The sequence below is a fragment of the Chiloscyllium punctatum genome, chromosome 11 (genome assembly GCF_047496795.1).
Source record: "Chiloscyllium punctatum isolate Juve2018m chromosome 11, sChiPun1.3, whole genome shotgun sequence".
NCBI classification, from domain to species: domain Eukaryota; kingdom Metazoa; phylum Chordata; class Chondrichthyes; order Orectolobiformes; family Hemiscylliidae; genus Chiloscyllium; species Chiloscyllium punctatum.
This window is the reverse complement of record NC_092749.1, coordinates 30,964,879-30,992,361: the sequence shown is the minus strand read 5'-3', so window position 1 is coordinate 30,992,361 and position 27,483 is coordinate 30,964,879. Positions and strand designations below refer to the sequence as shown.

Genomic DNA, 27,483 nt, shown 5'->3' with positions numbered 1-27,483 from the left:
TTTGTCCAGACCTTGTTGCGTTTGAACATGGACTATTTCAGTATCTGCTCAGTTACAAACAGTGCTGAACGTTATGCAATTATCAATGAACATCCCCACTTCTGACCTTATGATGGAAAGAAGGTTGAGGTAGCAGCTGAAGATGGTTAGGTCTCGGACACTATCCTGAGGAACTCCTGCAGAGAGGTCCTCTGGCGAAATGACTGATCTCCAACAACCACAACCATCTTCTTATTAAGCAGCAGACAGTGTGCTCTACATACCCATTGATTCCAGTTTTCCAAGGGCTCCTTGATGCCACACTCAATCGAATGTGGCCTCGATGTCAAAGCCTGTCTCCCTCACCTCGTAGTGAAATGTTGAATTGTGCCCAATCCATGACATGGAGGTGACAGGTCTGCAGACCTTTTATCTGAAAAATTGGTTGTGGGATCACTAAACTCCATCTATTGCATGCAGCACACAAACTGTCGAATATTGTAGCTGTCAAGGGCAACTAATGAAAAAATAAACAAATAAAACTTCACCAGGGTGACACCTCAGTTTTAGGTGCTGCTCCTAACATGCTATCCTGCATTCTTCACTGGTTCAGATCTGATCCCTGTCTTTGTAACAATTGTAGAACAGGCAATATGCTGGGTTGTAGAGTTAGATTGTGGTTGAACACAGTTCTGGTGTTACTGATGGCCCTTAGTGTTCAAAGACTACTCTATTCAACAGAGTGGTAGTGCCACACAACATAATGGAGTGTTTCCATCATGTGAAGTAGGGACTTAGGCTCCACAAGGGTTGGGCAGTGGTCACTCTTATCAATATGGCCATGGACAGATACACCATCTACATGCAGACTAGTGAGGATGAGTTCAAGTATGTATTTCCCTCTTGTTGGTTCCTTGCAGATCCAGTCTAGCAGCTATATCCTTTAAGACATAGCCAGCTTAGTTAGTAGTGTTGCAACTGAGCCACTCTTGGTGGTGAACATTGAAGTCCCCCACCCAGAGTGTACTTTTTTAAATTTCAAAACCATACTTTATTCATAAAAATATCTTTATATAGAAACATAGTCCCTGAAGCAGTTCAGTTCTGACAGTAACATATGAAGAAACAAACAAACACTGGAGTTTGACTCTATCTAACAAACAAGCAAAAAGCATCTCTTACTTGTACAAGACTATGTTTACATACATTTGAGGCACGAGGAGGGTCCAAGAACTAAACAAAGCCCCATTTAACTTCTACAGATAGATCTTAGATGATGGTCTTTCCCACTGTGCTTTGGCTGCAACTGCATTCCTCAGAACATAGTTCTGGACCATGGAATGTGCCAGTCTGCAACACTCAATTGAGGTCAACACCTTGCTCTGGAAGACTGATGAGTTTCAGGCAGACCAGAGAGCATCTTTCACTGAGTTGATGGCACTGAGGCACAGTCTCAGTGTGCATCCTGGAGAACAGACCAGACAGTACAGATTCCTGCATCACGGAGCTGCTGGGGGAGAACCTTGACAAAACCTACGTCATCTTTTTCCAGACTTCCTTTGCAAAGGCACATTCCTGAAGATGTGTGTCTGTCTCTACACCTTTCTCCCCACTCCCGTGGCCACTCTGAGGGCTGTGCATTGTGGTCCATAGAGTCCGGGCATAAGTGAAAGACCTCACAGGTAATGCCCTTTGCAACATTAGCCAAGTACTGTCTAGGGGCTTGCTGAAAAGTTCTGGCTGAGACATTCTGCCAAATGCCTTTGACAGTCTGCTCAGGGAATAATCCAACAAGATCCAGCATCTCCTTTTTTCCACAGGGTGTCCAGGACGTTGTGCGCCAACGACTTCCTGATGGACTTACAGTTAAAGATATTTGTCTTCAGAAACTTCTCTTCACAGGACAGGTGATATGGAACAGACCATATACTTAGAGGGTTCTGCAGCAACGAGGCCAATCCTACCCTTTGCAACACTGGAGGCTGGTAGAACCTCAGTACGTAGTGACACTCGGTGTTTATGTACTGGAGGTCTATGCTCAGCTTGATGTAGCCACATCCAGAGGTGGCCTGCAGGGTGAGGATAGCATTGGGCACATTCTTCTCCCCCTATCTGGAGTTTTGTACATGGTGTCCATCTACAATATCCAGATGAAGTGAAAGATGGCTTGGGTGACTGCAAAGGCGCAGGTTCGGGGAATGGGCCAGACCTGCACCACATACAACGACAGAGGGAGTACCTCACACCTGATGATCAGACTTCTATCTGAAATGGAGAGACAGTGGTGCTCTCAAAAGCCCAGTTTCTGCCTCACCTTGGCGATATGCTGCTCCTAAATTTGCCTATGCTCCAGTCCCTCTGAACCATATTCCCAGCACCTTCAGATAATCTGGCTGGATGTGAAGAGGAAATAGGATCCGTCCGCCCAGTTCCCAGATAACATGGCCTCACTCTTGCCTCAGTGTACCTTGGCTCCCGAGGCCTGTTCGAACTGGTCACAGATGCTCATGAGTCTGTGGACTAACAATGGATCCGAGACTTTGACTTGCTGACCTCCACTGTCTGGAAATAATCACCCCTCTCAGGCTCACACCCTTCCTGATGAACTCAGCAAAAGACTCCAGACAACACACAAACAAGGTAGGAGAGAGTGGACAGCCCTGCCTGACTCTGGATCTGATCGGGAAACTTTCTGATTCCCACTCCTTGACTGAGACTGCGCTAACGATGTTGGTGTCGAACAGTTGGATCCAATTGCAGATTCCCTCCCTGAAGCCCATTTTGGAGAGTGTATTGCACATGTAGGTGTGCGATATCCTGTGAAAGGCTTTCTCCTGGTCGAGACAGGCATCTAACCCCCATCCTGCACATATCCCTGAGGAGAGCAAGACTCTCAGAGATCATCTTGCCCAGTACAGCACAGGTTTGATCAAGGTGAATCATTGATCCCAAAGCAGATCTGAAGACGTTGGCGATGGCATTAGACAGGATTTTGTAATTTGCATTCAACACTGAAACTGGCTGCTAATGTCTAATTTCCTCCCTCCCCATACCCATTCTGCTTGTAGATGAAGTTAAAAATCACACAAGTACAAGCTTCCAAATAAACCTGTTGGTCTATAATCTGGTGTTGTGAATTTTAATTTTGTCCACCACCAGCACCTCCACATCATCGCTTGTAGATGAGTGTGATTAAACCTTTCCTCATGAATTCATACATGCTACCTACCAGAAACACACTGTCATAAACCTCCAGCAGGCCCTGGCCAATGAAGTTCCACAGAGCTGCATACAACTTGGCCAGTAAGCCATCTCTTCTGGGAGCTTTACTCTTTTTTTTAAGGACCTTGGTCAGCTCATCCAAAGATAACGCCTGGTCTAGCCTCTCCCGCGTGCTGTCAACTAAGACCTCCATGATAGACAAGAGGAACAACTGTGAGGCTGTGCTGTCTGTGGGCTACGTGTCATGCAGACTGGCATCAAAGGATTTGCTGATCCTCAGGATGTCAGACTGAGGTAATGTTACTGTGTCATCTTCTTCCTTTAGGCTCCTAGGCACCTTTGGAAGAAGGAACATGAGCAAGTGTCATCCTGGTCCATGGAGTGCATCATGGGCTAGGAGATTATCTTGGAGGCCTCTGAGGCAAACAGAGACTTGCTGGCTCTTCACCTCCTGGAGATCCTCCGTGACATCAACCCTATTGTCTGCAGCTGAAACATGTTCCGCATGCTTTTCTGGAGTTTGGACAGTTTTCCTTGTCTCTCTCTCTCTCTCTCTTACTATCTGAAAACCTTTGAGGATAAAGAACCTCGTGATGTTCCACTTGACTGTATCCCACCAGTCCAATGGAGACTCAAAGAGGGGCTTCACGGTTTTCCAACCTGCATAATCCCTTTTGAGCTCCTCAATGTTTTCTGGGGTCAACAGTTTCACGTTCAGCTTCCAAGATCCCTTGCCTGCCCGATGGTTGTCCTTATTAGGTGACTGTCGGCCAGCAGGAGGCAATGGACAGCGAAGAATACCAGCTTAGCATCGGTGGGACTGACCAAAAATGTGTGGGATGCAAACAGGAAATCTATCCCCCACCCAGAATACATTCTGTGCCCTTGCCACCCTCAGTATGCCCTCCAAGTGGTGTGCAATATGGGCAAGGATTGACGCTAGGTTCTTCAAAACAACTTCTCCTCCCCCTTTTCAGTGATGTTGCTGGCAAATTCTAATGCAGAATTTAATGCTTTTGCCATTATAGTGAAACAGGGCATCTGTCATCTTGGCAATGTGCCAGTGAATTACAGACTGAAAGCAGGTTATGATTGAGTGACTTCTATTATTGCTAGAACTGGTTATGTTGCTCAATGATAGCTGATCTGTACCCAGGCTATTGCAAATCTCATCAGCATTTCCTTTGGAAAGATTTAATCTCCTTTTCCATGTGGGATCAAGCTAATTCAGTCATCTCTGTCACTGATTCCTGGAGGGGGGGTAAGGAATAATGAGTAATAATTGCCTTCTCTTATACATTGATTTGCCTCGCCACACTTGCACTCTTTCTCCTCCTGCTTCATCACTACTGCAGTAAGGTTTCCTTACTTATATGCGATGCTGAATGGAACAAAACATGTGAGTAGCTCCTTTCAATGTCCACTGCCCTGCTGTGTGCTATTCATACAGTCATAGAACATGGAAACAGACCCTTCAGTCCAACTTGTCCAGTGCCAACCAGGTTTCCCAAGTTAAACTAGTCCCACTTGGCCCAAACCGTCTAAAGCTTTGTTATTCATAGACCTGTCCAAATGTCATTTAAATGTTGTAACCGTACCTGCATCTGCCACTTCCTCTGGAAGTTCATTCCACGTACGAACCACCCTCTGTGTGAAAATAATCCCCCTCAGGTCCCTTTTGAATCTTTCTCCCCTCACCTTAAAAATATGCCTGCTAGTTCTGAACACCTGCCCTCTTGGGAAAGGACTTTTCACCTTATCTATGTGCCTCATGTTTTTAAAAACCTCTATGAGGTCACCCCTCTACCTCTTACGCTCCAGTGAAAAAAAGTCCAAGCTGATTTTTATAACTCAAGTTTCCAGTAAATCTTTTCTGAACCCTCTCCAATTTAACAATATCCTTCCTATAGCAGGGTGACCAAAATTGGACACAGTACTCTAAAAGTAGTCTCATCAACGTACTGTATGATTTCAATATAACATCCCAACTTCTAAATGCAATGATCTATGCAATGAAGGTATGCGGGCTAAATGCCTTCTTAACCACCCTGTTTAACTGTGATGCAACTTTCAAAGAATTATGTGTACGAATTCATCGGTCTCTCTGTTTGACAACATTACTCATGGTCCTATCAATAACTGTATAAGTCCTGCCCTTGTTCATTTTACCAAAACACAACACCTCTGCCTTTGTAAACTTACTTAACCTTTTTCACTGTCAACTATATCACCAATTTATTCTCTAATCTCATTTTCCTACTACCTGCCATTAAGGCAATGTGAGCTAGAAAACAAGGTTAAATAAATTTGTCCTTCAGAACATAAGAACGTAAGATCCAGAAGAGGGAGTAGACAATTTAGTCAATCAAGCCCGCTCTGACATTTGAAATTATCATGACTGATCACATCCTGGACTCAACTCCACTTGCCTTCCTACTCTCTATAACCCTTCATCCAAATATTCATTAAAAAAGCTGTCAATCACCTGCTTACTCAATCTCCCAGCATCCACTAGGATAGTAAATTCTATAATTTCACAACCATTCGAGAGAAACACTTTCCTCTCATCTCTGTTTCAATTTTATTGCCTCTTATCATAAAACTATGACCTCTCATTTTAGATTGCCCCAAAACCTCCTCTCTACATCTACTTTCTTAATCACTACTAGTATCTTCTATACCTAAATTAAGATCCCCCCTCATTGTTCTAAATTCCAGAGAGTATAGACCTAAACTGCCCAAAAAGACAAATCCCTCATCTCTAGAATCAATCTATAGAACCTCCTCTGAATTGCCTACAATGCAACTGCATCCCTCCTCAAGTAAGGGGAGCAAAACTGTACACAATATTCCAGATGCCATGGCAACATTCACTTTTATGCGTTCATTGCAGCCTGGAGATTTGGAGAATGATGGTAGAAGCTCCAATTTCTTTTCATCACATGGCAGACCAGCAATGACTTATACGGTGTTAGAAACATTTATGAGTTGATAATCAGTGCTTTTCTCTGTATTGTGAACACAGCATACGTTGCCATCAAGTCCTGGAGTGAACCTTGAACCCAGATTTTGTGCCACAAGAGCAGGGGCATTATCTACTGCACAACAGACTACCTTTGATATCCATTAAACAGACTCAATTCAAAAAAGGATGTGTTGGAGGTGGAGGTGGACAGAAGATTCTCAACATTGAGTCATGGAAACAAATTTCTAACATCAATTTGTACATGTATTGGATCAAATACAGAATAATTTGGCCACTAAATCTCTATTTTCTCTCTAAAATAAGTCTTGAAATAACAAAGGTTAGGACCTCTTAGAAGATATCAAAACAAAATACCTTGTTTTGCCGTTTTGACCGCTGTACCACTTCATGGTATTGTATTCTGGTAAAAGTCACCTAAAATGAAATATTATTTAGAGAGAAATGAAACTGAAAAGGTGTTTGCTCAATTCATTATGATCCACATCAAGTTATAAACAATTGTACAGCGTTTGAGAAATAACACATATCTCACCATGGTATATAAAGGCACAACAGTCCTTGGCATACAGTAATGGAGGAAATTATCCACATATTTGCGGAAAATAAACCATTTTGAGTTCACATGCTTACGCATCTGAAAACAGATATGTAGAAATTAATACTTTTAAAAAGGCCTTCGCAAGCTTTATTTAACCAAAAATTGTAACAAATTGCTACATGCTGATTCGTGTTGTAAATTACAATGTGAGTTCAGAGGTCAAATGATGTTCTCAGTAGGTTCCAGACATGAAAGCAGATGTATTAACTGAGCTTCAGCTAATTTTGCTGGAAAATGCAAATACTGTTTACTCAAGGAGCTAGATTGAGACAATTGTCACCATATAATCAGTAGAAAACTCAAGACCATTGAAAAGAATGAGCTTTGAACCAAAATTCAATATACGATATTGGATTTAAATGGATTTCTATTGGTGCCTTTGCAGTTATGTTGCAAATTAATTGGACTTTTTCTACTGACTTGCATTGAACAGGACTGCATTCAAAACAACGTAATTTAGATTTTGTCAACATCAATGGCTACGCAGACTATTTTGATAATCTCCAGAGTAGTAAATGAGCAATGAAAACTCAAATAGTTACAGCACAAATGGAAAGCAATTTGACTTGTCAAGTCAATGTTAGCTCTCTGCAACAATAACTCATCTAATCCCACCTCCCTACCTTTTCATCCTGGTCCCACAAATTATTTTGATTTCAAATAATTGTCCAATTTTCTAGGAAGTGTCAAATACAATTTTGAGGGCCCCATTCCAGTTATAAACTGGATGAAGTGTAATCATGAAGTGTAATCTTCGCTCACCCATTTACTTTCATTTGCTACAGCCACTATACACTGGTGGGAAAGTGTGCACCATCTATGAGTTGTACCGCAGTATCTTATCACAGCTTCTTAATAGCACCATTCAGAACCACTAGCATCCAAAAGGAGAGGTCAATAGACACATGGAAACACCATCACCTATAAGTTACCCTTCTGTGAGGGATGCCCATGTCTGAGCAGCACAAAATGGCTGACAGCTACCCATGGTATTAACAACAGAATGTGGCTGACAGTAGTTAAAGAGCTTGGGAAAATATTTGATTAATGTAGGCTTCACAAGTAGAACAATAGTAGCTCTGTAGAATCAAGGTAACAGAATATGCATTTGCAGTTGTTTGCACAAAAGACGTAAAACAAGAACATTTCATACTAAATACAATTAATGAATCTCTCCTTCATTATTTAATAAATCTGTTTCACTACCAGTAGTAGGTTTTAGTTGAGATCCTTTAAATAATCATAGATATGGATACTGAAGTTGTTAGGGACTCACCTATTAATAAATAAAATCACTAACAGCATTGGAGGAAATGATTCAAATAAAATTCTGAGAGCAAACCAGTCTCAGACAGCAAAAGCAGCCCCCATATCAGGGAGAACAGAAGCTAGCAGACACTGGAAAGTAGATTAGATTAATATATTGTAAGACACCCAAGGATAAAAGATAGGGGACTCTAGTAAACACGGTGAGACACTGTTCACAACACATTAATCAAAGAATTCTAACATTAGGTGTAAGTGTTGGAACTGATATCATAACAATTAGTCAAAAAATCAATGTTCTTTAGTAGTCTGTAATAAGGTTAATAAAGAATATAAGCCACATAACAGAATTTAAAAAGTCTTTAAGTGATAGGCAAGTAGCCAATTAATTGACAGCAAACAAGGTCCAGCTGGCAAATGTACTTAAAGGAATGCATTTGAATACAGTATCCATTGTGAAAAGAAGGGAGATGAGAGAGTCATCACGACATCATGGAAGGCCAGGGGTTACCCATGAGCCTATCTATCTCTAGCCGTGCAGTCATATAATTGATTCCATACATTACCAATTAATCTAATTAATAATATGATTGCTTTGTAATTGTTAAAGGTGGGATGAAAGAAACGTATAAAAATCTATGTTTTCTTTTGTTCAGGAAGAGCTCTCTAGCTTTTTAAGAGGGTTTCTTCCCACCGGTGTAATGTCAATAAACTCTTTGATGGAATCGAACTCCTGGGTGTTAAGTGAATCATTTGGTCACTCCACTCCAATATCATTCAGACTTGGAAATATATTGCTTCACTGTCACTGGGTTAAAATCATGAAACTCCCAAACAACAGCACTGTGAGAGCAATGGCAATTAGAGATGGGCAATAAGCACTAGCCTGGTCAACAATGGCCGCATCTCATTAACAGAGCATTTACATTGACATTCTTGCTGTTTGGTTAGATCCTGAGATTCCAAAGCTTGTGCCCACTTCAAGCAGTAGACCTATTGCAATATATTGCTCCCAGCATATGATCTCAAATGGATGCTGCCTCTGCAGCACACAATCCATCCTTTTGTACTAGGTATTAGTTCAGCCCAATTACTGCAGCACCTCTCAGAAGGCGGCTCAGAAATTTTAATGGCATGGCAAAACCAGGATGAGGAGAATTGTTCCTCTTGGGTCAATAAATTGTCTCTGATTGACTGTGTGTTGGTTGGTTTAGCACGGTAGGTAATTAATTTCTGGCCTTGCCATAACCTGTGGGCTTCAGCACTTATGTATCCCACGCATTAGCTGCAGGTAATGAAGTCCAGACCTCCAAGCTGCATTGACAAGTGGGTGTCAATATGCTTAAGCTTCTACAAAAATCATCCTGTTGCCTTGAATGTGTCTCCGCGCTTAAATCATTGGTATGATCGTGCTTGATAACAAATTTGAGACTAAACATTGCCCTCTCGTTTTTCCCTGTTGTTCATCAAAATAATGCAATAAAATGTAATTGGGATGCATTTATTATTTCAACCTCCAGAAAGCAATTAAATTTGATGTAGTTCTTTTATACATTGTTTACACCTGTCAACTAACTGAAATATAGCAATTAAAGTCAGGAACTCATTGTGTGAATGAATATGCTCATTTGCTCTTCTCAGATGCATTGAGAAATGTTAGTCGAAATTGGCTTCAGAAAATATAAGTCTGACAGTATAAAAATTCTTGATTTTAACATGGAATTGTATTAGTAAATTAGAGGATTTATCATCATTTTATGTCTTTGTAATTGTTTCCCACATACCTCCACGTAGTTGTACATGGCCAGATCAGCGATAGCATGGCAATCTGGTACACGCGACATTGAAAACTCTGGAAGACACTTACCTACAATGCAGAAATATTTATAGAATTAGGTTTGTGAAGGATATTAATTTTCTTTATAGATGAGTGAGTTGCTCAACTGACAAAATAATTTGCCAATTTGAAAATGAAAGTGTGCAATTAAAAAATATCATCATGCAATGGTTCATCCAAATTCCTATATAATACTGTTTAAAATTACTAGGAGCTATGTTTTTCATTGTTCTTGCGACTGGGAGCTGATATTAAAACTCTCCACAATGAAAGGTGTGATATAGATATAAATTTTTTAACTGTTTGGATCTTAAACCTGTGGGATATGGTCAATTGGTGTGAAAGGGGTTAATATTATTTAAATTATGCAAAACCATGACTTTAAACCAAAATGTGTCAGAGAGCAGATGGATGCCTACCTCTTGCGTGCGAATGGAAGTTTGTTGATATTGTGAAGTTTACAACAGGATAGCAACATAAAAAGCTGCAATCTCAGCAAATGCCAGGATGGGCAAGGTTTGTCCTACTTTTTGAAAGAGCTTTTGTGTTTAGCTTGAGAGAGACCTGACTGAATTTAAAGGCAATAATCAAATTGGAAGTGTATTCAGAGCAGTTAATAGATTAAGTTACTTCAGTGTGAAGGTTGTAGCTTATGAAAACTTTCAGATGACTGGTTGGACCGAAGGGTCTGTTTCTAAGCCATATTACTCTATGGCTGGAAGCATTTGTTTAGTACTTGATAATTCAAAGCTGAAAATGTCTAAGCTCTCAGCCATGTGAGAGAAAAACAGTTTTCCTTATAGCACAGGAGCTGCAAAAAAAGGTCAAAGATACAGATTTAGTAGGGAAAGGAAATTTCTCTGGATTTTGATTAATGGTAGGTGGGAGTTTGTATTTGTAGTGATTGAAACTGGGTGGATCTCGTTGACTATGAGATCCTGGATTGGGGTTATTAACCTGGGCCAATCAGGAAGCTCTGGCTGATCAATATAACCTTGGGACTTAGAATCTCCTCAGTTCACATGTAAATAAAGGGTGACTTGGTGACAGGATATCAGCTTCTGTGCAGTTATTTCAGGTTTGTTGGGTATTTGATATATTTTAAACAGTAGATAGCTTAGTTTGTTCTTTTTTATTTTTTCATTACACACTTCATTCTATTGTTAAAACTAAATCTGGAACCTGGTGTGCTTATATCTTGGCGAAAAACTACCATTTATTCTATCAAACCAGATTTTATCCCATATCTAAATTGTCCACTAGTAGCAGCAGTTGGGACCATACCACCCCCCAACATCTTGAAGTACTATTACTAGTAGAAACAATGAACAGGATTTAATAGGGGCAACTGGGCCTTCTTCTGTGGGTGCGCATAGTATTTTTCTGTGAGTTCAGACTCTACTTAATTCCAATCAGGCATATTGATTTTAATATGTTAACAATTTGAACACAAATCTGGAAGACAGGATTGGGAAATTTGTGGCACTCATGAAAACTGGCGGTTTGGTTGATAGTGAAGGAGGACACTCCTCAATTTAGAACAATATCAATGGCTTCATTGAATAGAGGAAAAGTGGCAAATGGATTCAATATGGAGAGGTGTGAGGTAATGCATTTGAGAGGGCAAACAAAGGTAAAGAATATGCAATAAAGACGAGAGTACTGAGAGGTGCTCACTAACACTCAATACTGGAGCTCCACAGGGGTGCGTACTCAGCCCCCTACTGTACTCACTGTATACCCATGACTGTGTTGCCAAATCCAAGTTCGCTGATTACACCACCATAGTTGGTCAAATCTCAGATGGTAACGAAACAGACTACAGATGGGAGATGGAAGACCTGGAAAAATGGTGCACTGAGAACAACCTAGCTCGCAATGCTGACAAAACCAAGGAACTCATTATTGACTTTTGGTGGGATGTTACTCATGTTACCAATTAACAGCACAGAGGTGGAACGAGTGGTGAGTATTAAGCTCCTGGGAGTGGTCATCCACAACAACCTTTCTTGGACTCTTCAGGTGAACACACTGGTTACAAAGGCCCAACAACGTCTCTTCTTCCTCAAGCAGCAGAGGGAATTAGGCATGACAGCAAATACCCTTGCCAACTTTTACAGGTGCACCATCAAGAGCATTCTGTCTGGATGTATCACTGCCTCTTATGGCAACTGTACCATTCAAGCTCAGGTTCGGTTACAGAGAGTGGTGAACTCAGTGCGGACAATCACAAAGGCCAACCTCGCATCCATAGAATTCATCTACCAGGCCCGCCGTCAAGGAAAGGCCGCCAGTATTCTCAAAGATTCATCCCACCCTGGCAATGTTTTTCTACAACCTCTACCATCAGGGAGAGGGTACAGAAGCCTGAACACATGCACCAGCTGGTTTCAAAACAGCTTTTACCCTTCTGTTGTTAGAATACTGAATGGACTCACAAACCCTGAACATTTGTCTGTACCTGCGTTTTTGTTTTTGCCACTGCTTACCTATTATTTACTATCTATGCTACCTAACTATGTGATCTACCTGTATCGCTCGCAAGACAAAGCTTTTCACTGTGCCTCCGTACACGTGACAACAAATTCAATTCAATTCAAGTGAGAGTGAGTATATGTCCACATGTTCTTGAAGGCAGTCTGAATGATAGTTAAGGTGACAAAGAATGCACATGGAATGCTATCCTTTCTTGGATGATACACAGATTACAAAAGCAGACATACAATGGTGGAACTGGGTAAAATGCTGGTTAGGTCACAGCTGTAATTTTGTGTAGACTACATTACAGAAAAGGACACAATTGTTTTGGAAAGAGCACAGGGGATATTTACAAAAACATTGCTAGGGCTTGAAAACTGCAGCCATGAGAAACGGTTGAATAGGCTAGGATTGTTTTCTTTGGGACAGAGGGATGACTTAAAGGAGGTGACTAGTTATGAGGGGCATAATTAGAGTAGGCAGGAAAAATACATTATCACTAGCAGAAATGTCAATTACTTGGGGACACAGACATAAGGCGATTGGTAAAATGGTCAGAGGAGACATGGTGGGTATCTGGAACTGATTGCCCAGTTTGGTGACTGAGGTGGAAATCCTCATTGAAAAGAAATCTGGTTCTGCACCAAAAATGCTGTAACCATCAAGGGTACTGACCAAGTACTGGTAGGTGGAATTATAATGGGTGGCGAGCTCAAAAAAAACGTATTTCTTTTTCAGCCAGTACTGTCATGAGCTGAATGACCTGATTCTGTGCAGCAATTCGTACATGGCTGTTTGGTACCTGGCCAGAATCAGGCCCCTCGTCTGATTAAGCCCCAAATAGGGCCAAATCTTTCACCAAAAGCCACCAGCAATCAGAGGTTCACAGCTCGGCAAGATCAGCAACACTACAGGGAGCAGTTGATATCAACAAAATAGAAGGGCCTTCAGGAGGGTTTGGCAATGGGTCTGTAGATACGGGTGTGTGTGTGTGTGTGTTGGTGGGCGGTGGGGGGGGGGGGGGGGGGCAGTTGGGGCTCATTGTCCAGGAGTCTGAATTCCTATAGAGTGCTCCCTTCCCAGTGCTACATTCCTCAACTGGTCAGAGATTGCATACGAATATTTTCAGTTAATAACTGCATTGAAATGGAATTCTTGATTTCACATTTAACAATACAGACATCTGGACAAGAGGGTGTCAACATAGCTGCAAGTAATCTTCACCATATAGGAACAGCCTGCCAGGAGCAGTTGTGGTCACATCTTCCCTCAGTTGTGATAAGTACACCTCTTTGAAGGCCAAGACTGCAATCAGATCATACATTATGCAAGGTGCTGCCAATGGATGTATCAAATAACTATCGCCAATGAAGTTAAGCCTGGATGTACTTGCCAACCCATTCCTGTCTAATTTCTGTTGGTTAACTGTTTGTAGGCAACAATGATATCCACCAAAAGCCGAGAGCTGCTCCATAATTACATGCCCAGTAATGCCATTGGAGCACCATTAACACTCCTGAGTAAAAGTGATCAGGAGTGCGCTCAACGGTATTTAACAGAATTCAGATCAGAAGGTTTGGCTGTGCTTTTTGGATTTCAGGTGCATATCTGAATCTGCTAATAGTTTTTTTTTGGCCTTTGTTCAACTGTTGGATTGTACGAGGACCAGCAGCAATTGGGACACATATCTTGACCCGAACCAATTTTCTACCGTTAACATTCCTGGAATCTCCTATGGTGAGTGGTACACGTGTCAGGAATTCAGATACGGAAATAAGCATTCTGGAAGATTTTTATGCCATTGATTTTAACAGAGAATATCCTGTAGTGCCAACTTGTGAGAGAAACTCTTTACAGTCAGAAACTTGTGAACTGAAAGCTGGTGAGAGACAAGCAACTTCTAGAGGGCAGAAAACAGAAGAATGCTTAGCGAGTTTTGAAAAGATTTGTAGTTCAGGTTGAGGTTCTGGTTGTCAGTTTGCTTGCTGAGCTGGTAGTTTCATGTTCAGACATTTCGTCTCCATACGAGGTAACATCTTCAGTGGGCCTCAGGCAAAGTGGTGTACCTGATTCCTGCTTTCTATTTATGTGTTTGGGTTGGTCATATCATTTCCTGTGATGATGTCATTTCCTATGACTATGTCATTTCCTGTTCTTTTTCTCAGGGGCTGGTAAATCGGGTCCAAACTTTGGGTCCGCTATGTGGATGACCCCTTTGATACCACTAAACAAAACAAATTAGAGGAAATCTTGAAGACCATCAGTAATCCCCTCACTAGCATAAAATTCACTAAAGAGAAGGAAAACAACAACAAACTGCCATTCCTAGATGTCACAGTCGAGCGAAAAGCCAATGGGGAACTTCAAAGCAACGTCTATAGGAAAACAACACACACAGACCAAATATTGAACCACAGAAGCAATCATCCCAACATCCACAAAAAATAAGCTGTATCTAAATATTATTCCAATGAGTCACCACACACGGGAGCACAGAGGAACTATGTGGAGCAGAGGAAAATCACCTATACCGTGTATTCAAAAAGAACAGGTAGCCAATGAACACAGTCCGCAGGTTTCTCAGCAACAAACCCAAACAAGCAGACTAAACACATCCTGAAGCCCTGGCCACACTCCCCTACATCAAAGACATCGCAGAAATGACTGCCAGACTACTCAGACCCCTCAGCAGCATGGTAGCCCACAAACCCACCAACACACTAAAACAGCAGCTAATGAACTTGAAAGACCCTAGACAGAAAACAAGCAAAACTAATGTCATTTACAAAATACCATGCAAGGACTGTAACAAACACTACATTGGACAAACAGGCAGAAAACTAGCCACCAGGATACATGAACATCAAGTAGCCCCAAAACGACACGATCCTCTCTCACTAATATCCTTACATTCAGATGAGGAAGGGCACCACTTCGACTGGGACAACACATCCATCTTTGGACAAGCCAAACAGAGACACCCACGAGAATTCCTAGAAGCATGGCATTCCAACTGGAACTCTATCAACAAACACATTGACTTGGACATGATTTATCAGCCCCTGACAAAAAGAACAGGAAATGTCATCACCATAGGAACCCAAACATATAAATAGAAATCAGGAATCATCAGCAATGCTTTGTCCGGAGGCTCACTGAATATGTTACCTAGTATGGTATCAAAACGTCTGAACATGAACCTTTCAGCTCAGCGAGCAAACCTAGATCCAGAAGAATGCCTTAATAGTGGTATTTTGGAAGCAAGATTATAATTTAGTAAAAGTGTAACTAGACTGTGTGTCATGGATGGATGTCTCAGTGGGAATTGTTGATTCTTTTTCGTATAATACACTATTGAGGATTGATTTAAATAAGCTCCGAAGACTTCATCCGAATAAACAAAATGACAATTCTCCTCAGATTGTACTAGTAGTGCTTGGGTGTCAGTATGAAAATCTGGAAAAGAATTCAATCATAGAAACACACGGGTGAGGATGTATTTTACCCAAATTAGAAGTGTGCAACAGGTAAAGCAAGTTGAATCGAATGGATACTTCCATGAATCTGGAGCATGTTCAGTTAACACTGAAAGACTTTAACTGGTGTTAAATCAACACAGTCACTGCTTACGAAAACTGAATCATAGAATCCCTACCCAAGTCCCCACCACCACACCCTCACCTAGGTCCCTGGCACTGTGAAGCAGCAATGCTAAACACAGAGCCACCATGCCCTCTCCCCTCCTACGCAAACTGCTTTTTCTTTTTGAGAACACAGGTTAAAGCTTAAAGCCATAAATACAATATCATAACATTATATAGTTGTGCAATCTGCAAAATGTTTTACAAACTCACTGATATCATTGTGAAACTTGTCCATTAATTCATCAAAGACAATACAATCTTCAAAGCCCTTAAGGAATGGAGAAACAGAAAAAAAAATTGTTGAGTCAGTTATTGTGACTCAATCATACCCAACAAAGAAATTCATTGATCGATTTTTTTTTGCGCTTAGTCATAGGGTCACAGAGATGTACAGCATGGAAACAGATCCTTCAGTCCAACCCATTCATGCCGACCAAATACTGGCTTACACAATGAGTGAAAAACTCGACTAGATGCATTTCAGGTGTGCAATCCAAATCAGATTGTCTTTCGGGTATATGAATGTGCAAAATGAATATCTATCCTAGACTTAACAAATCCCAGGTATCTCCTAGCCAAACTGCAATTAAAGACTACTTTATGAATGAAAAAGGAAAAGTGCTCATCTCTAAGTCTGTGCAGGGAGATTAGAAATTTGTTGACTAAATTAGAATTTATCTGATCCCTTGATCATTCATTTCAGAGGCTTGGCGTAAAAAGATAAGGCATCTGCCTATTGAGTATTCACAGGGAACAGTGCGTCACTGAAACTGTCAAGCTGTGCTATACATCACATGGTACTCAGCCAGAGTCAGGAAATGGAATTATACCCAATTAGGTATAATCATTCATTTATTTATATTTATTTCATTGATCTACTGCATTAATATGATAAAATTGCAAAGGTCTTCAAAATCAGTGATTAAATATTAGTCAAAGCTAACAAGTTTGTAACTGAGAGGTGGCTTATAAAATCCTTGTTACCAGCCTCCCAGCCCTCAATCTTTCTGAAATCTCATGACAAATGAATGAGTTATTGACACCTGACCTTGATTTGATTTGATTTATTTTTGTCACATGTACCTAAGGATGTTGAAAAGTTTTGTTCTGTATGCAGTACAGGTAGATCATACCATACAATAAATATAAGGTGATAGAACAGAGCAAGAAATACAAAGTTACATGCAAAGATGGGTCACAAAAAGCAAGCTTCATATCAGATTTGAAATTTGAGACGTTCATTCAGAAGTCTAATAACAACAGGGAAGAAGCTGTTCTTGAACCTGTTGGTGTGTGTGTGTGTTTAAGCTTCTGTATCTTGAGCCTGATAGAAGAGGTTGGAAAAGATTATAACAGAGGTGGGAGGGGTCTTTGATGATATTGGCTGCCTTTCCGAGGTACTGAGAAATGTAGATGGAGTCAATGGATGGAAGGTTGGTTTGCATCCCATTCTTAGTAGCATTTGATGTGTGATGGGAGAGGAAGGGATTGAACATACCCAGCCTCCTTAGCATGGTCAGTCTACATGGAGTCTCAGCAGTGCCAACACTCCCAATTGGCATTATGGGACTGTCCAACTGGCTGGCAAAACTTTTAAGATGGGAATTCTCTCCCAATATAGGGCAGGGTATATTTCCTTAAAGCATTTAACACTGCTCCCAGTGTTAGGTTATTCTGGGGCAGCCATTGGGATTGTGGGATAAATCCCTTTCTGACACTTTACCAGGGTATGTAGGATTTATTGAGGTATAAAGACAGAAAATTATGCGTGATGAAAAGAATATTCAGATATAAATGGGAAGTACTCAATGTACTTCTGTAAGCTCACGTGGCAAAATAGAGACAATTGCTAAATAAAAAGCATGTTTATACCACCGTCATTTGTGGGAGTTGGTGGACCTCAATGCAATCCACAGCAACCACATCAGCAGTAAATATCTACAGCTTGAGGAACTGAGTTAATGAGTTGGAGATCAAGCTTCAGACACTGCATTAGGCAGTTAACTGGATACTTTGTCGCAGGAGGCAGTCAACCCCCATTGGCTCATCCTTCAGGTTTGGCTCATGGTCAGAATCAGAATGGTATGACGACAAATGATGGAAGGCATGGGGATCCAAAAGGTCTCAATGGAGAAGCCACAGTCTGTGGCTTTTAGCTTTGACAAAGGGTCAGTTAGACTCGAAACGTCAGTTCTTTTCTCTCCTTACAGATGCTGCCAGACCTGCTGAGATTTTCCAGCATTTTCTCTTTTGACTTCAGATTCCAGCATCTGCAGTAATTTGCTCTTATCCAGTGTTTAACTCACTGCCACCTCTCTTCCAGGAATGCCTACCCTGAAGAAGTACTGCTCTTCTCTCCGACAAGATTTTCGTTTGTCTCTCTCCCCCTGTCCACCTTCACTGCTTTCCTTTTCTCTCTCAGTGTTGGACAAGGTATTTACTAAGACTCGCTTCCACAGCCATATTTCCTTCCTCAGTGAGTGTCTTTGCCTCTGACTTACTCCACGTGGATTTCAACTCAAATTCCACCCTGTATACAGCCTCCAGGATTACAGGTACTTGCATGATATACAACATTTATCCAACTGCTGTTCTCGCCGCATCCTAAAAGCCACACTCAGGGCCATATGCTGCCACATGAAAGCACTTGACATCTCTCTCCAGCAGCACCGACTTACTCTCTCTCAAAGCTGTTCTGGTCCACAGTTTCATTTCATCAGGCCTTTAGCTTTGATAAAGGGTCAGTTAGATTCAAAATGTCAGCTCTTTTCTCTCCCTACAGATGCTGCCAGACCTGCTGAGATTTTCCAGCATTTTCTCTTTTGGTTTCAGATTCCAGCATCCGCAGTAATTTGCTTTTATCCATTTATTATAGGGGAGATGGAATATCAGACTCTAGAGTTCTGGAGATTCAGAAACTTAGAATTTATGCTCAATCTTGCAGTATGATTTGAATCCATAACTTTCTAACTTAGAGGGGAAACAGCTTTAATTGAGTCAAGGTTAGCAACAAAAAAGACCTAGAGCACATTAATGTGTAAACAGGCTGCAATGTTTAGCTTATAGTTGTTCAACAGCTGAAGATATGCCTGCCATGACTGCTGAAGAGAAGTTGTGTAAATATATGATTATACTTGATTTTTTGGGGTAAACAAAAAAACTCTGATGTCATAGACTCATCTTCCATTCTCATATTGTAATGAGTGACTAATTCGACAGTGGATATAGCTGAAAATTCTAATACTGTAAAGCACTGTACAAATGTTCACAACTTACTGCATTCATGCCTTGGCCGTAAAAAGGAACAACAGCGTGTGCTGCATCTCCCATTAACACACACTTGGAACCGATATGGTAGGAGGAACACTTCACTGAAATCATAGCCTGGGCTGGCAAACGGAAATAATCCTGCATCAACGCCTCACTAAAAAATAAATCAAAGTCATTTTTAAGTAAATCACAATGCTTCAAGAAAGTGGATGTATGAGTATTCAGGAACTGGAAAGTTCAAAATTGTCAACCTGCTTTCCATTATTCAAACCCGACCCATCAGTTTTCGCATTACATCCATCAACCTGAAGCCTCTCAAAAAATGCAATGAAATTGTTTCATGAATTCGTTTGTTTTGTCAGTCTCAATTGCTTGCATTGGTATTTAGTGCACACCCATCAACCATTGGGTGAATCATTCCCCTCGACATCTCATGGTGATATTAAGAAACAGATTCACGGTGTGTTTGTGATCTAAATGTAAGATATCTGTGATACTGAAAAAATATATTTTAGAATCTCAAAATGTAGTCGCTTGAGTTAATGGAGCTTTCAGTGCATGTTGAACATTCTCTAACACAATGAGCAAATAGTCTAAAATGGATTTTTGTTAAACTTACAATAAAAATGAGCAAAAGAGGTTGAAAAAAGACTTATATCAAGAGTTAAATAGAGTAGATCAGTACAAAAGCACAGTGCAGCAAGTATACTAGAAAAGCATTTTAGCACAGAAGAGTCAGAACTGGATCAAGCTGAAATGGCAGTTAAGCCAGGATAATGTTCCATATATCCCTGAATTACACAGCATGTGCAGCAAGATAACTTAATCTGGAGCTGTATTCCATGATATATGGAAGTGACATTATTCCACATTGATAGAAGTTATGAATAAAAATACAATCATAAATTTATACCATAAGAGCACGGTCAATAGACAAGCCAATGAAAAATAACCTTAACTAAAATTAGAACCTTACACTCCTATTAGAGATATGGAATCTGGAAAGTATTTCTTGAAAAACTGAAGCACTTCATCTCCTGTGGTGAGCTTCTCAAATTCTTCAAAAGGCATGAAGAGAGTACAGGTAAATGACTTGTCCTTTCCAGGTTGCAAATAACATGAAAAAGAAACTTGGTTTAGAAATGTGTTTGGTAGGTAGTCACCACTTCAAACAAATTATACAGTAGCTTTAGCCAGTATATAATCACATTACGATACTGCATTATGAAATAATAAACTTCCACAATCTCCAGCAGGAATTCCAGCGCTTCTTTCCAATAAGTCCAAGTTATATACAGTGAATAATATATTAGACAAATCCTTTTAATGTTTTTACATGTGCATGTTGATACTAGTCTTAATGAACAAAATCATAATAAGAGCAGAAGACCAAATCCTATGGTGTTCGTTGCAATGTAATTAATCTCATTCCACTCACTTGAGGACAAAACATTTGCACAGATAGCAGCAATTAGAAATATAGACAAAGCAAACTGGAAACTGATCCTTGAACCCCAAGCCAGCTATATTCGGAACAGTCCATTTTATAAAGGTCTCAAATAGTTATTAGGAACCTGAATTACATATGCAAAGTGCCTAAGGGCTCCTGTGGTGCAGTGGTAGTGTCCTGATTTCTGAGCTAGGAAAATATTTGTACAAAGTGTCTAATACTTGGTTTATGCAGATATGCAAAACACTTCTTTTGCAGTCCTTACCAATATAGACCAGACCAAACCCCCTCAAAATATTCAGAAGATAGTCTAGACACCATTTGTTTCTTATTTCAAAGGTAAATGTAAGGTGTTGTACTTCAGATACAATTCAATTGGTCAAACTGGTTGATGTTAAGCAAAACATAATTTATTCACACACTATAGTTAAAATACAAACACAAAAAAGAGAATTGGCTCTTTATCAAAATGCTTAATGCAATTATAGATACAGTAACTATTACTAAGTAACTGTTCCAACATAATAACATCCCATACACAATCCCTTGACAAAGTCGATTTCAGTAAAACAGATTGTCTCAAATGCAACTTCAGTGGCAGGAAGAGAACCCCCAGCTTTTAGCGGTAACCAGGAGAGGACGAAACAGCTTTCACTTCTTCAAGACCCCAGCAGCAACTGCTAGTACCAAATGAAGAAACTAAAAATCCTGGTTCTGTGGAAACTTGACCACATTTACCCAGGGTACTTCTATTGTTCCAACGTTTTAAAAAAAACAAAGGCCTCACAAACTGTTTATTCTAGTGGCTCACGTAGACTGCTCATCAAACTAGGATGAAACATACTTTTGAAAGTTACAATATCAGCACAAGGCATTTTGGAACCTGCTTTATGCCATGGATGCTGCTGTCTTCTCTCCACAACCCCAAATTTACAATGGGAGAATGAGGAAATCTTGTGAAATTTCAGGGTTATCAAACCAATCAAGAAACATCAGGAACACCAATAAAATATTAAAATATGTGCCCAAATCCATCAAATGCAGACCAACAGAAGGTATACTACATTGTACACTGGCTGAACCACACCTTGATTTAGAATTGTTGAGAAAAGGAATGTTGTTTATTTTGAATCTTTGGGATTTGTAATATGTACAAAGCCTGAAGAACTGTGGGCTTTTCAGCCTAGATTGAATTGAATTGAATTTATTATCAGTATACCGAAGCACAGTGAAAAGCTTTGTCTTGCGAGCAATACAGGCAGATCACATAGTTAAGCAGCATAGATAGTAAATAATAGGCAAACAGCAGCAAAAACAACAACTCAGGTACAGACGAATGTTAAGGGTTTGAGAGTCCATTCAGTATTCTAACAACAGTAGGGTAGAAACTGTTGCGAAACAGGCCGATACATCTGAGGGAGTGCTCTAACAGATATATATATGCTTATTAAAGAATAGCATACATATCCAGCATGTTACTTCAAATGAAATTGCACATGTTACAACACGGAGACAGACAGACAATCCAAATCTGCATTTCTATCTCTTAATCAAAAAAGATCCAATTTATTAAATGTATAATAACTTTAGCAGAGAAAAAAATTAAATAACAATGTAATCTAATTAATGTCATTTTTTAAACCTGAAACATTTAGCTTTAGACCCCATTCACAGAAAACACAGACAGATAAACAAACACAGTTGAGGGACAAATATAAGAAACAAACAAAACTGGCCAGATTACTTAAATGGCTTTCACAATATGTTGTTTCACAGGTCTCATTAGTTGCTTTTCTGGAAATGTCAATCAGAGTCACCTTTTCAGTTCACTCAGGTGAAGGCACTTACAACTCAGCTTTCTACTCTTTGGGCTTCTGAAAGCTAGTAAGAGATTTTAGACAGTGCGCTTTCAAATCTTTGTGCTGTGTCATCAGCCATCAATTGTCTCTACCCCAAAGAAAGTTCAAAAAACAACTTATAATCTTGTCTTGCCCTGAGAGACTGACAACCCTTTCCAGAGGCCTCAATTAACATTCAACATTTGGGAAACAGATTTTGGAAAGGTGCAGAAGCCACAGGGTCGTAGTCATGGGCGACTTCAACTTCCCAAATATTGATTGGAAGCTCTTTAGATCAAGTAGATTGGATGGGGCGGTGTTTGTGCAGTGTGTCCAGGAAGCTTTTCTAACGCAGTATGTAGATTGTCCAACCAGAGAGGAGGCCATATTGGATTTGGTACTCGGTAATGAACCGGGACAAGTGGTGGGCTTGTTAGTGGGTGAACATTTTGGTGATGGTGACCACAATTCTGTGACTTTCACCTTGGTTATGGAGAGAGATAGGTGCGCACAACAAGGTAGATTTTACAATTGGGGGAAGGGAAATTACGATGCTGTAAGACAGGATTTGAGGAGCATACATTGGGAGCATAGGCTGTCAGGGAAGGATGTGGTGGAAATGTGGAAATTTTTCAAAGAGTAGATACGACGTGTCCTTGATATGTATGTACCTATCAGGCAGGAAAGAAATGGTCGTGTGAGGGAGCCTTGGTTGACGAGGGAGGTTGAATGTCTAGTAAAGAGGAAGAAGGAGGCTTACATAAGGTTGAGGAAACAGGGTTCAGACAGAGCAGTGGAGGGATACAGGATAGCCAGAAGGGACCTGAAGAAAGGGATTAGGAGAGCTAAGAGAGGGCATGAAAAATCCTTGGCGGATAGGATCAAGGATAACCCCAAGGCATTTTATGCGTATGTGAGAAACCTGAGAATGACGAGAACGAGGGTAGGCCCGATCAAGGACAGTAGTGGGAGACTGTGTATTGAGTCGGAAGAGATAGGAGAGGTCTTGAACAAGTACTTCTCTTCAGTATTTATGAACGAGAGGGACCGTATTGTTGAAGAGGAGAGTGTGAAACGGACTGTTAAGCTAGAAGAGATACCTGTTAGGAAGGAAGATGTGTTGGACATTTTGAACAACTTGAGGATAGACAAGTCCCCCGGGCCTGACGGGATATATCCTAGGATTATGTGGGAAGCAAGAGAGGAAATTGCAGTACCGTTGGCAATGATCTTCTCGTCTTCACTGGCAACGGGGGTGGTACCAGGGGACTGGAGAGTATCGAATGTTGTGCCCCTGTTCAAAAAAGGGAATAGGGATAACCCTGGGAATTACAGGCCAGTTAGTCTTACTTCTGTGGTAGGTAAAGTAATGGAAAGGGTACTGAGGGATAGGATTTATGAGTATCTGGAAAGACACTGCTTGATTAGGGACAGCCAGCACGGATTTGTGAAGGGTAGGTCTTGCCTTACAAGTCTTATTGAATTCTTCGAGGAGGTGACCAAGCATGTGGATGAGGGTAGAGCAGTGGATGTAGTGTACATGGATTTTAGTAAGGCATTTGATAAGGTTCCCCATGGTAGGCTTATGCGGAAAGTCAGGAGGCATGGGATAGAGGGAAATTTGGCCAATTGGATAGAAAACTGGCTAACCGGTCGAAGGCAGAGAGTGGTGGTAGATGGTAAATATTCAGCCTGGAGCCCAGTTACAAGTGGAGTTCCGCAGGGATCAGTTCTGGGTCCTCTGCTGTTTGTAATTTTTATTAATGACTTAGATGAGGGAGTCGAAGGGTGGGTCAGTAAATTTGCAGATGATACGAAGATAGGTGGAGTTGTGGACAGTGAGGAGGGCATTTGTCGTTTGCAAAGGGACTTAGATATGATGCAGAGCTGGGCTGAGGAGTGGCAGATGGAGTTTAACCCTGCCAAGTGTGAGGTTGTCCATTTTGGAAGAACAAATAAGAATGCGGAATACAGGGTTAATGGTAGGGTTCTTAATCAGGTGGAGGAACAGAGGGATCTTGGGGTCTATGTACATAGATCTTTGAAAGTTGCCACTCAGGTGGATAGAGTTTGTAAGAAAGCCTATGGAGTATTATCGTTCATTAGCAGAGGGATTGAATTCAAGAGTCGTGAAGTGATGTTGCAGCTGTACAGGACTTTGGTTAGGCCACAGTTGGAGTACTGTGTGCAGTTCTGGTCGCCTCACTTTAGGAAAGATGTGGAAGCTTTGGAGAGGGTGCAGAGAAGATTTACCAGGATGTTGCCTGGAATGGAGAGTAGGTCGTACGAGGATAGGTTGAGAGTTCTCGGCCTTTTCTCGTTGGAACGACGAAGGATGAGGGGTGACTTGATAGAGGTTTATAAGATGATCAGAGGAATAGATAGAGTAGACAGTCAGAAACTTTTTCCCCGGGTACAACAGAGTGTTACAAGGGGACATAAATTTAAGGTGAAGGGTGGAAGGTATAGGGGAGATGTCAGGGGTGGGTTCTTTACCCAGAGAGTGATGGGGGCATGGAATGCGCTGCCCGTGGGAGTGGTAGAGTCAGAATCATTGGCGACCTTTAAGCGGCATTTGGATAGGTACATGGATGGGTGCTTAATCTAGGTTAGAAGTTCGGCACAACATCGTGGGCCGAAGGGCCTGTTCTGTGCTGTATTGTTCTATGTTCTATTTGCATTCAACATACTTTAACATAGGGTCTCTTTCAGACTTGCAGGTATTGACCCTGTTAACGGCCAACTTACTATCTGTTTAAACACAATGCTGCTTCCAGGGTTGCTAGTGTCTTTTTAATCAAGGATCAGCCTACAATTAACCTCCAGGCCTTGGCCTCACAAACAAACAAAAGCTTATTTTGTCTTTTTTTTTTCTTTTTTGCCACTAGCTGATTCTAAAAATCCACAAGTAATCTTTTGCTCAGTGGCTCCAAATCAAAACTGACGAAAAACATTTTTTTAAAAATGAAAAGTCAACAAGGGTTCTAAGAAAGAGTAGAATGAGACATACATCTAAAAATTGAAGATTCTCCTGATTTCCTGGTGCAAACTTTATGGAGTAATGAGAAAATGTGTTGTTTGGTTGGCAAGTGAGCAAGGATTGGTCAGTTCATTGTTATGGTGATGACAATATGGACTCAAAGGCACTTCAAATGCTTGGGTCATTCAAAAACATTGCAAGGCTTAAACATACTCTTTTTTTTGCGACCTATGAACGTATGTTGTTTCTAGCGAGTGTCTACGGGACATGCCACAAGCTCAACGGATTGTTTTATTTTGCTTACGGGATTTGTGTAGCCCTGCTTAGGATTAAAAAAAAGCAAAGATTAAACATTACAATAGTTAATCAATAAAGTAATCAAAGGACTTGGCAATTGTACTGTTTACATCGATGTTTAGGTTGTTTTTAGTAAAACCTGGGAAAGAAAACATTCACGCCATTCAAGTGAACGGTTTCATTGGCTGCAAAAAGAAAATCTTGTTTAATTTTGACTAAGAGTACATTTGCCAAGGCAAAGTGACTTATTTGGACTATACTGTGGGACGAGGCCACGCATCGCCGAAAAAAGCAAATTCATAGATTATGCGGGATTTTCCTGTGTCTCAGATTAAATGTGGAATTTCATAGAAGGTTGATAAGTGTGGATTCTATCACAAGTTTGTTCTGAAATTCGGTGCTGTTATTGCACCCATAATAAACCTGTTGAAAAAAAACTTCAACAAAATTGAACAGAGGCAAATATGTCAAAGTGCTTTTGAGAATCTGAAGATAAGGAATATCTTTTGTCACATGTACTCAAAATAAAATACAGTGAAAAGTGTGTACCTTTGCTGTACACAGGCGCCATTTACATTAACTTCCAAGAAAGTTTTAAAGAAGATAACTTAAAGAGAGTCCAACTTTTCCTTCTCCACTGGTACAGCATACTGCCAAGAGTGTCCCGTGCCACGCTTCCAAGTCCCGCCTTGCTACTGAAGTTATCCCACTCGGGGCTTCCCAGCCATCGGGGCGCACTCCATGCAGAAACGACAGTCCTGCTCCAGGCTTCAAAGGCTGACTGACCAATTCTGTAGCCACGCTGCCTCTGAAGATGCCTCAGCCACTGTGGAGATCATCGAAGCTGCCCCCAACCAAATAGCTCGCTTCATCAGGTAAGTTTGAGTAAAAAGGAGAAGAAGGAAGAAGAAAAAGAAAAAAAAGGGCAGATGAAGGGGATAAGCATGGGCACAAGAGCCTGTGCCACCTATTCCGGTGCCACCATCTTGCAACAAGATGAATGGCCACCGCACAACAATCAACTGATAGGTGTGTTCCCTCCCAGTCGGAGAACACTTCAGCGGTCTGGGACACTCGATCTTGAACCTTTGGGTGACCATCCTCCAAGGTGGACTTCAGGACAGGCGACAACGCAAAGTGACCGAGCAGAGGCTGACAGCCAAGATCAGTACGCATGGAGATGGCCTCAACTGGGACCTTGGGTTTGAGTCATACTACAGGTGACCTAACTGCACCACACACACGCTCATACACTTACGCAGGCCACTCTCTCATACACAAGTTCGCCCTCATACGCTCACACGCACCCTCTCACAGGCATATACCCCTTTACACTCACACACGTACTCACAGACACACATGTAAGTTTGCATGATACACAGCAACAATGATCTAAACAAGATAGTCACTGTCCTGCAGATTGGCTTCAATGTACTCTATAACTTCATCAAACTAGTGAAGTGAGCAAATAGCTAAGGCCTTATTTACAAGACTGCAAGGTAAACCAGCTTTGGAGCCATTTAAGTCTCATTGTGTATTTTCTCTGGTGAACGTAGGCTTGTGTCTGACCAACCAATCAGGTGAGTTTGTAATCATAAAATCCTTACAGTGTGGAAACAGGTCATTAGGCCCAACAAG

At 41.0% G+C, this 27,483-nt stretch overlaps 1 protein-coding gene across 2 annotated transcripts in view; it reads right to left on the bottom strand.

Annotated features, from left to right (window-relative positions):
* kmo (kynurenine 3-monooxygenase) overlaps positions 1-27,483 on the bottom strand; it is a 77,343-nt gene that overhangs the window by 11,066 nt on the left and 38,794 nt on the right. For both annotated transcript variants that reach the window (XM_072580583.1, XM_072580584.1), the window contains 6 exons: positions 20,257-20,378; positions 19,287-19,434; positions 16,221-16,278; positions 9,836-9,918; positions 6,720-6,821; positions 6,542-6,601 (listed from right to left, as the gene is read on the bottom strand). In XM_072580583.1, the coding sequence (XP_072436684.1) occupies positions 6,542-6,601; positions 6,720-6,821; positions 9,836-9,918; positions 16,221-16,278; positions 19,287-19,434; positions 20,257-20,378 (573 nt within the window). The remainder of the gene's footprint in view (positions 1-6,541; positions 6,602-6,719; positions 6,822-9,835; positions 9,919-16,220; positions 16,279-19,286; positions 19,435-20,256; positions 20,379-27,483) is intronic.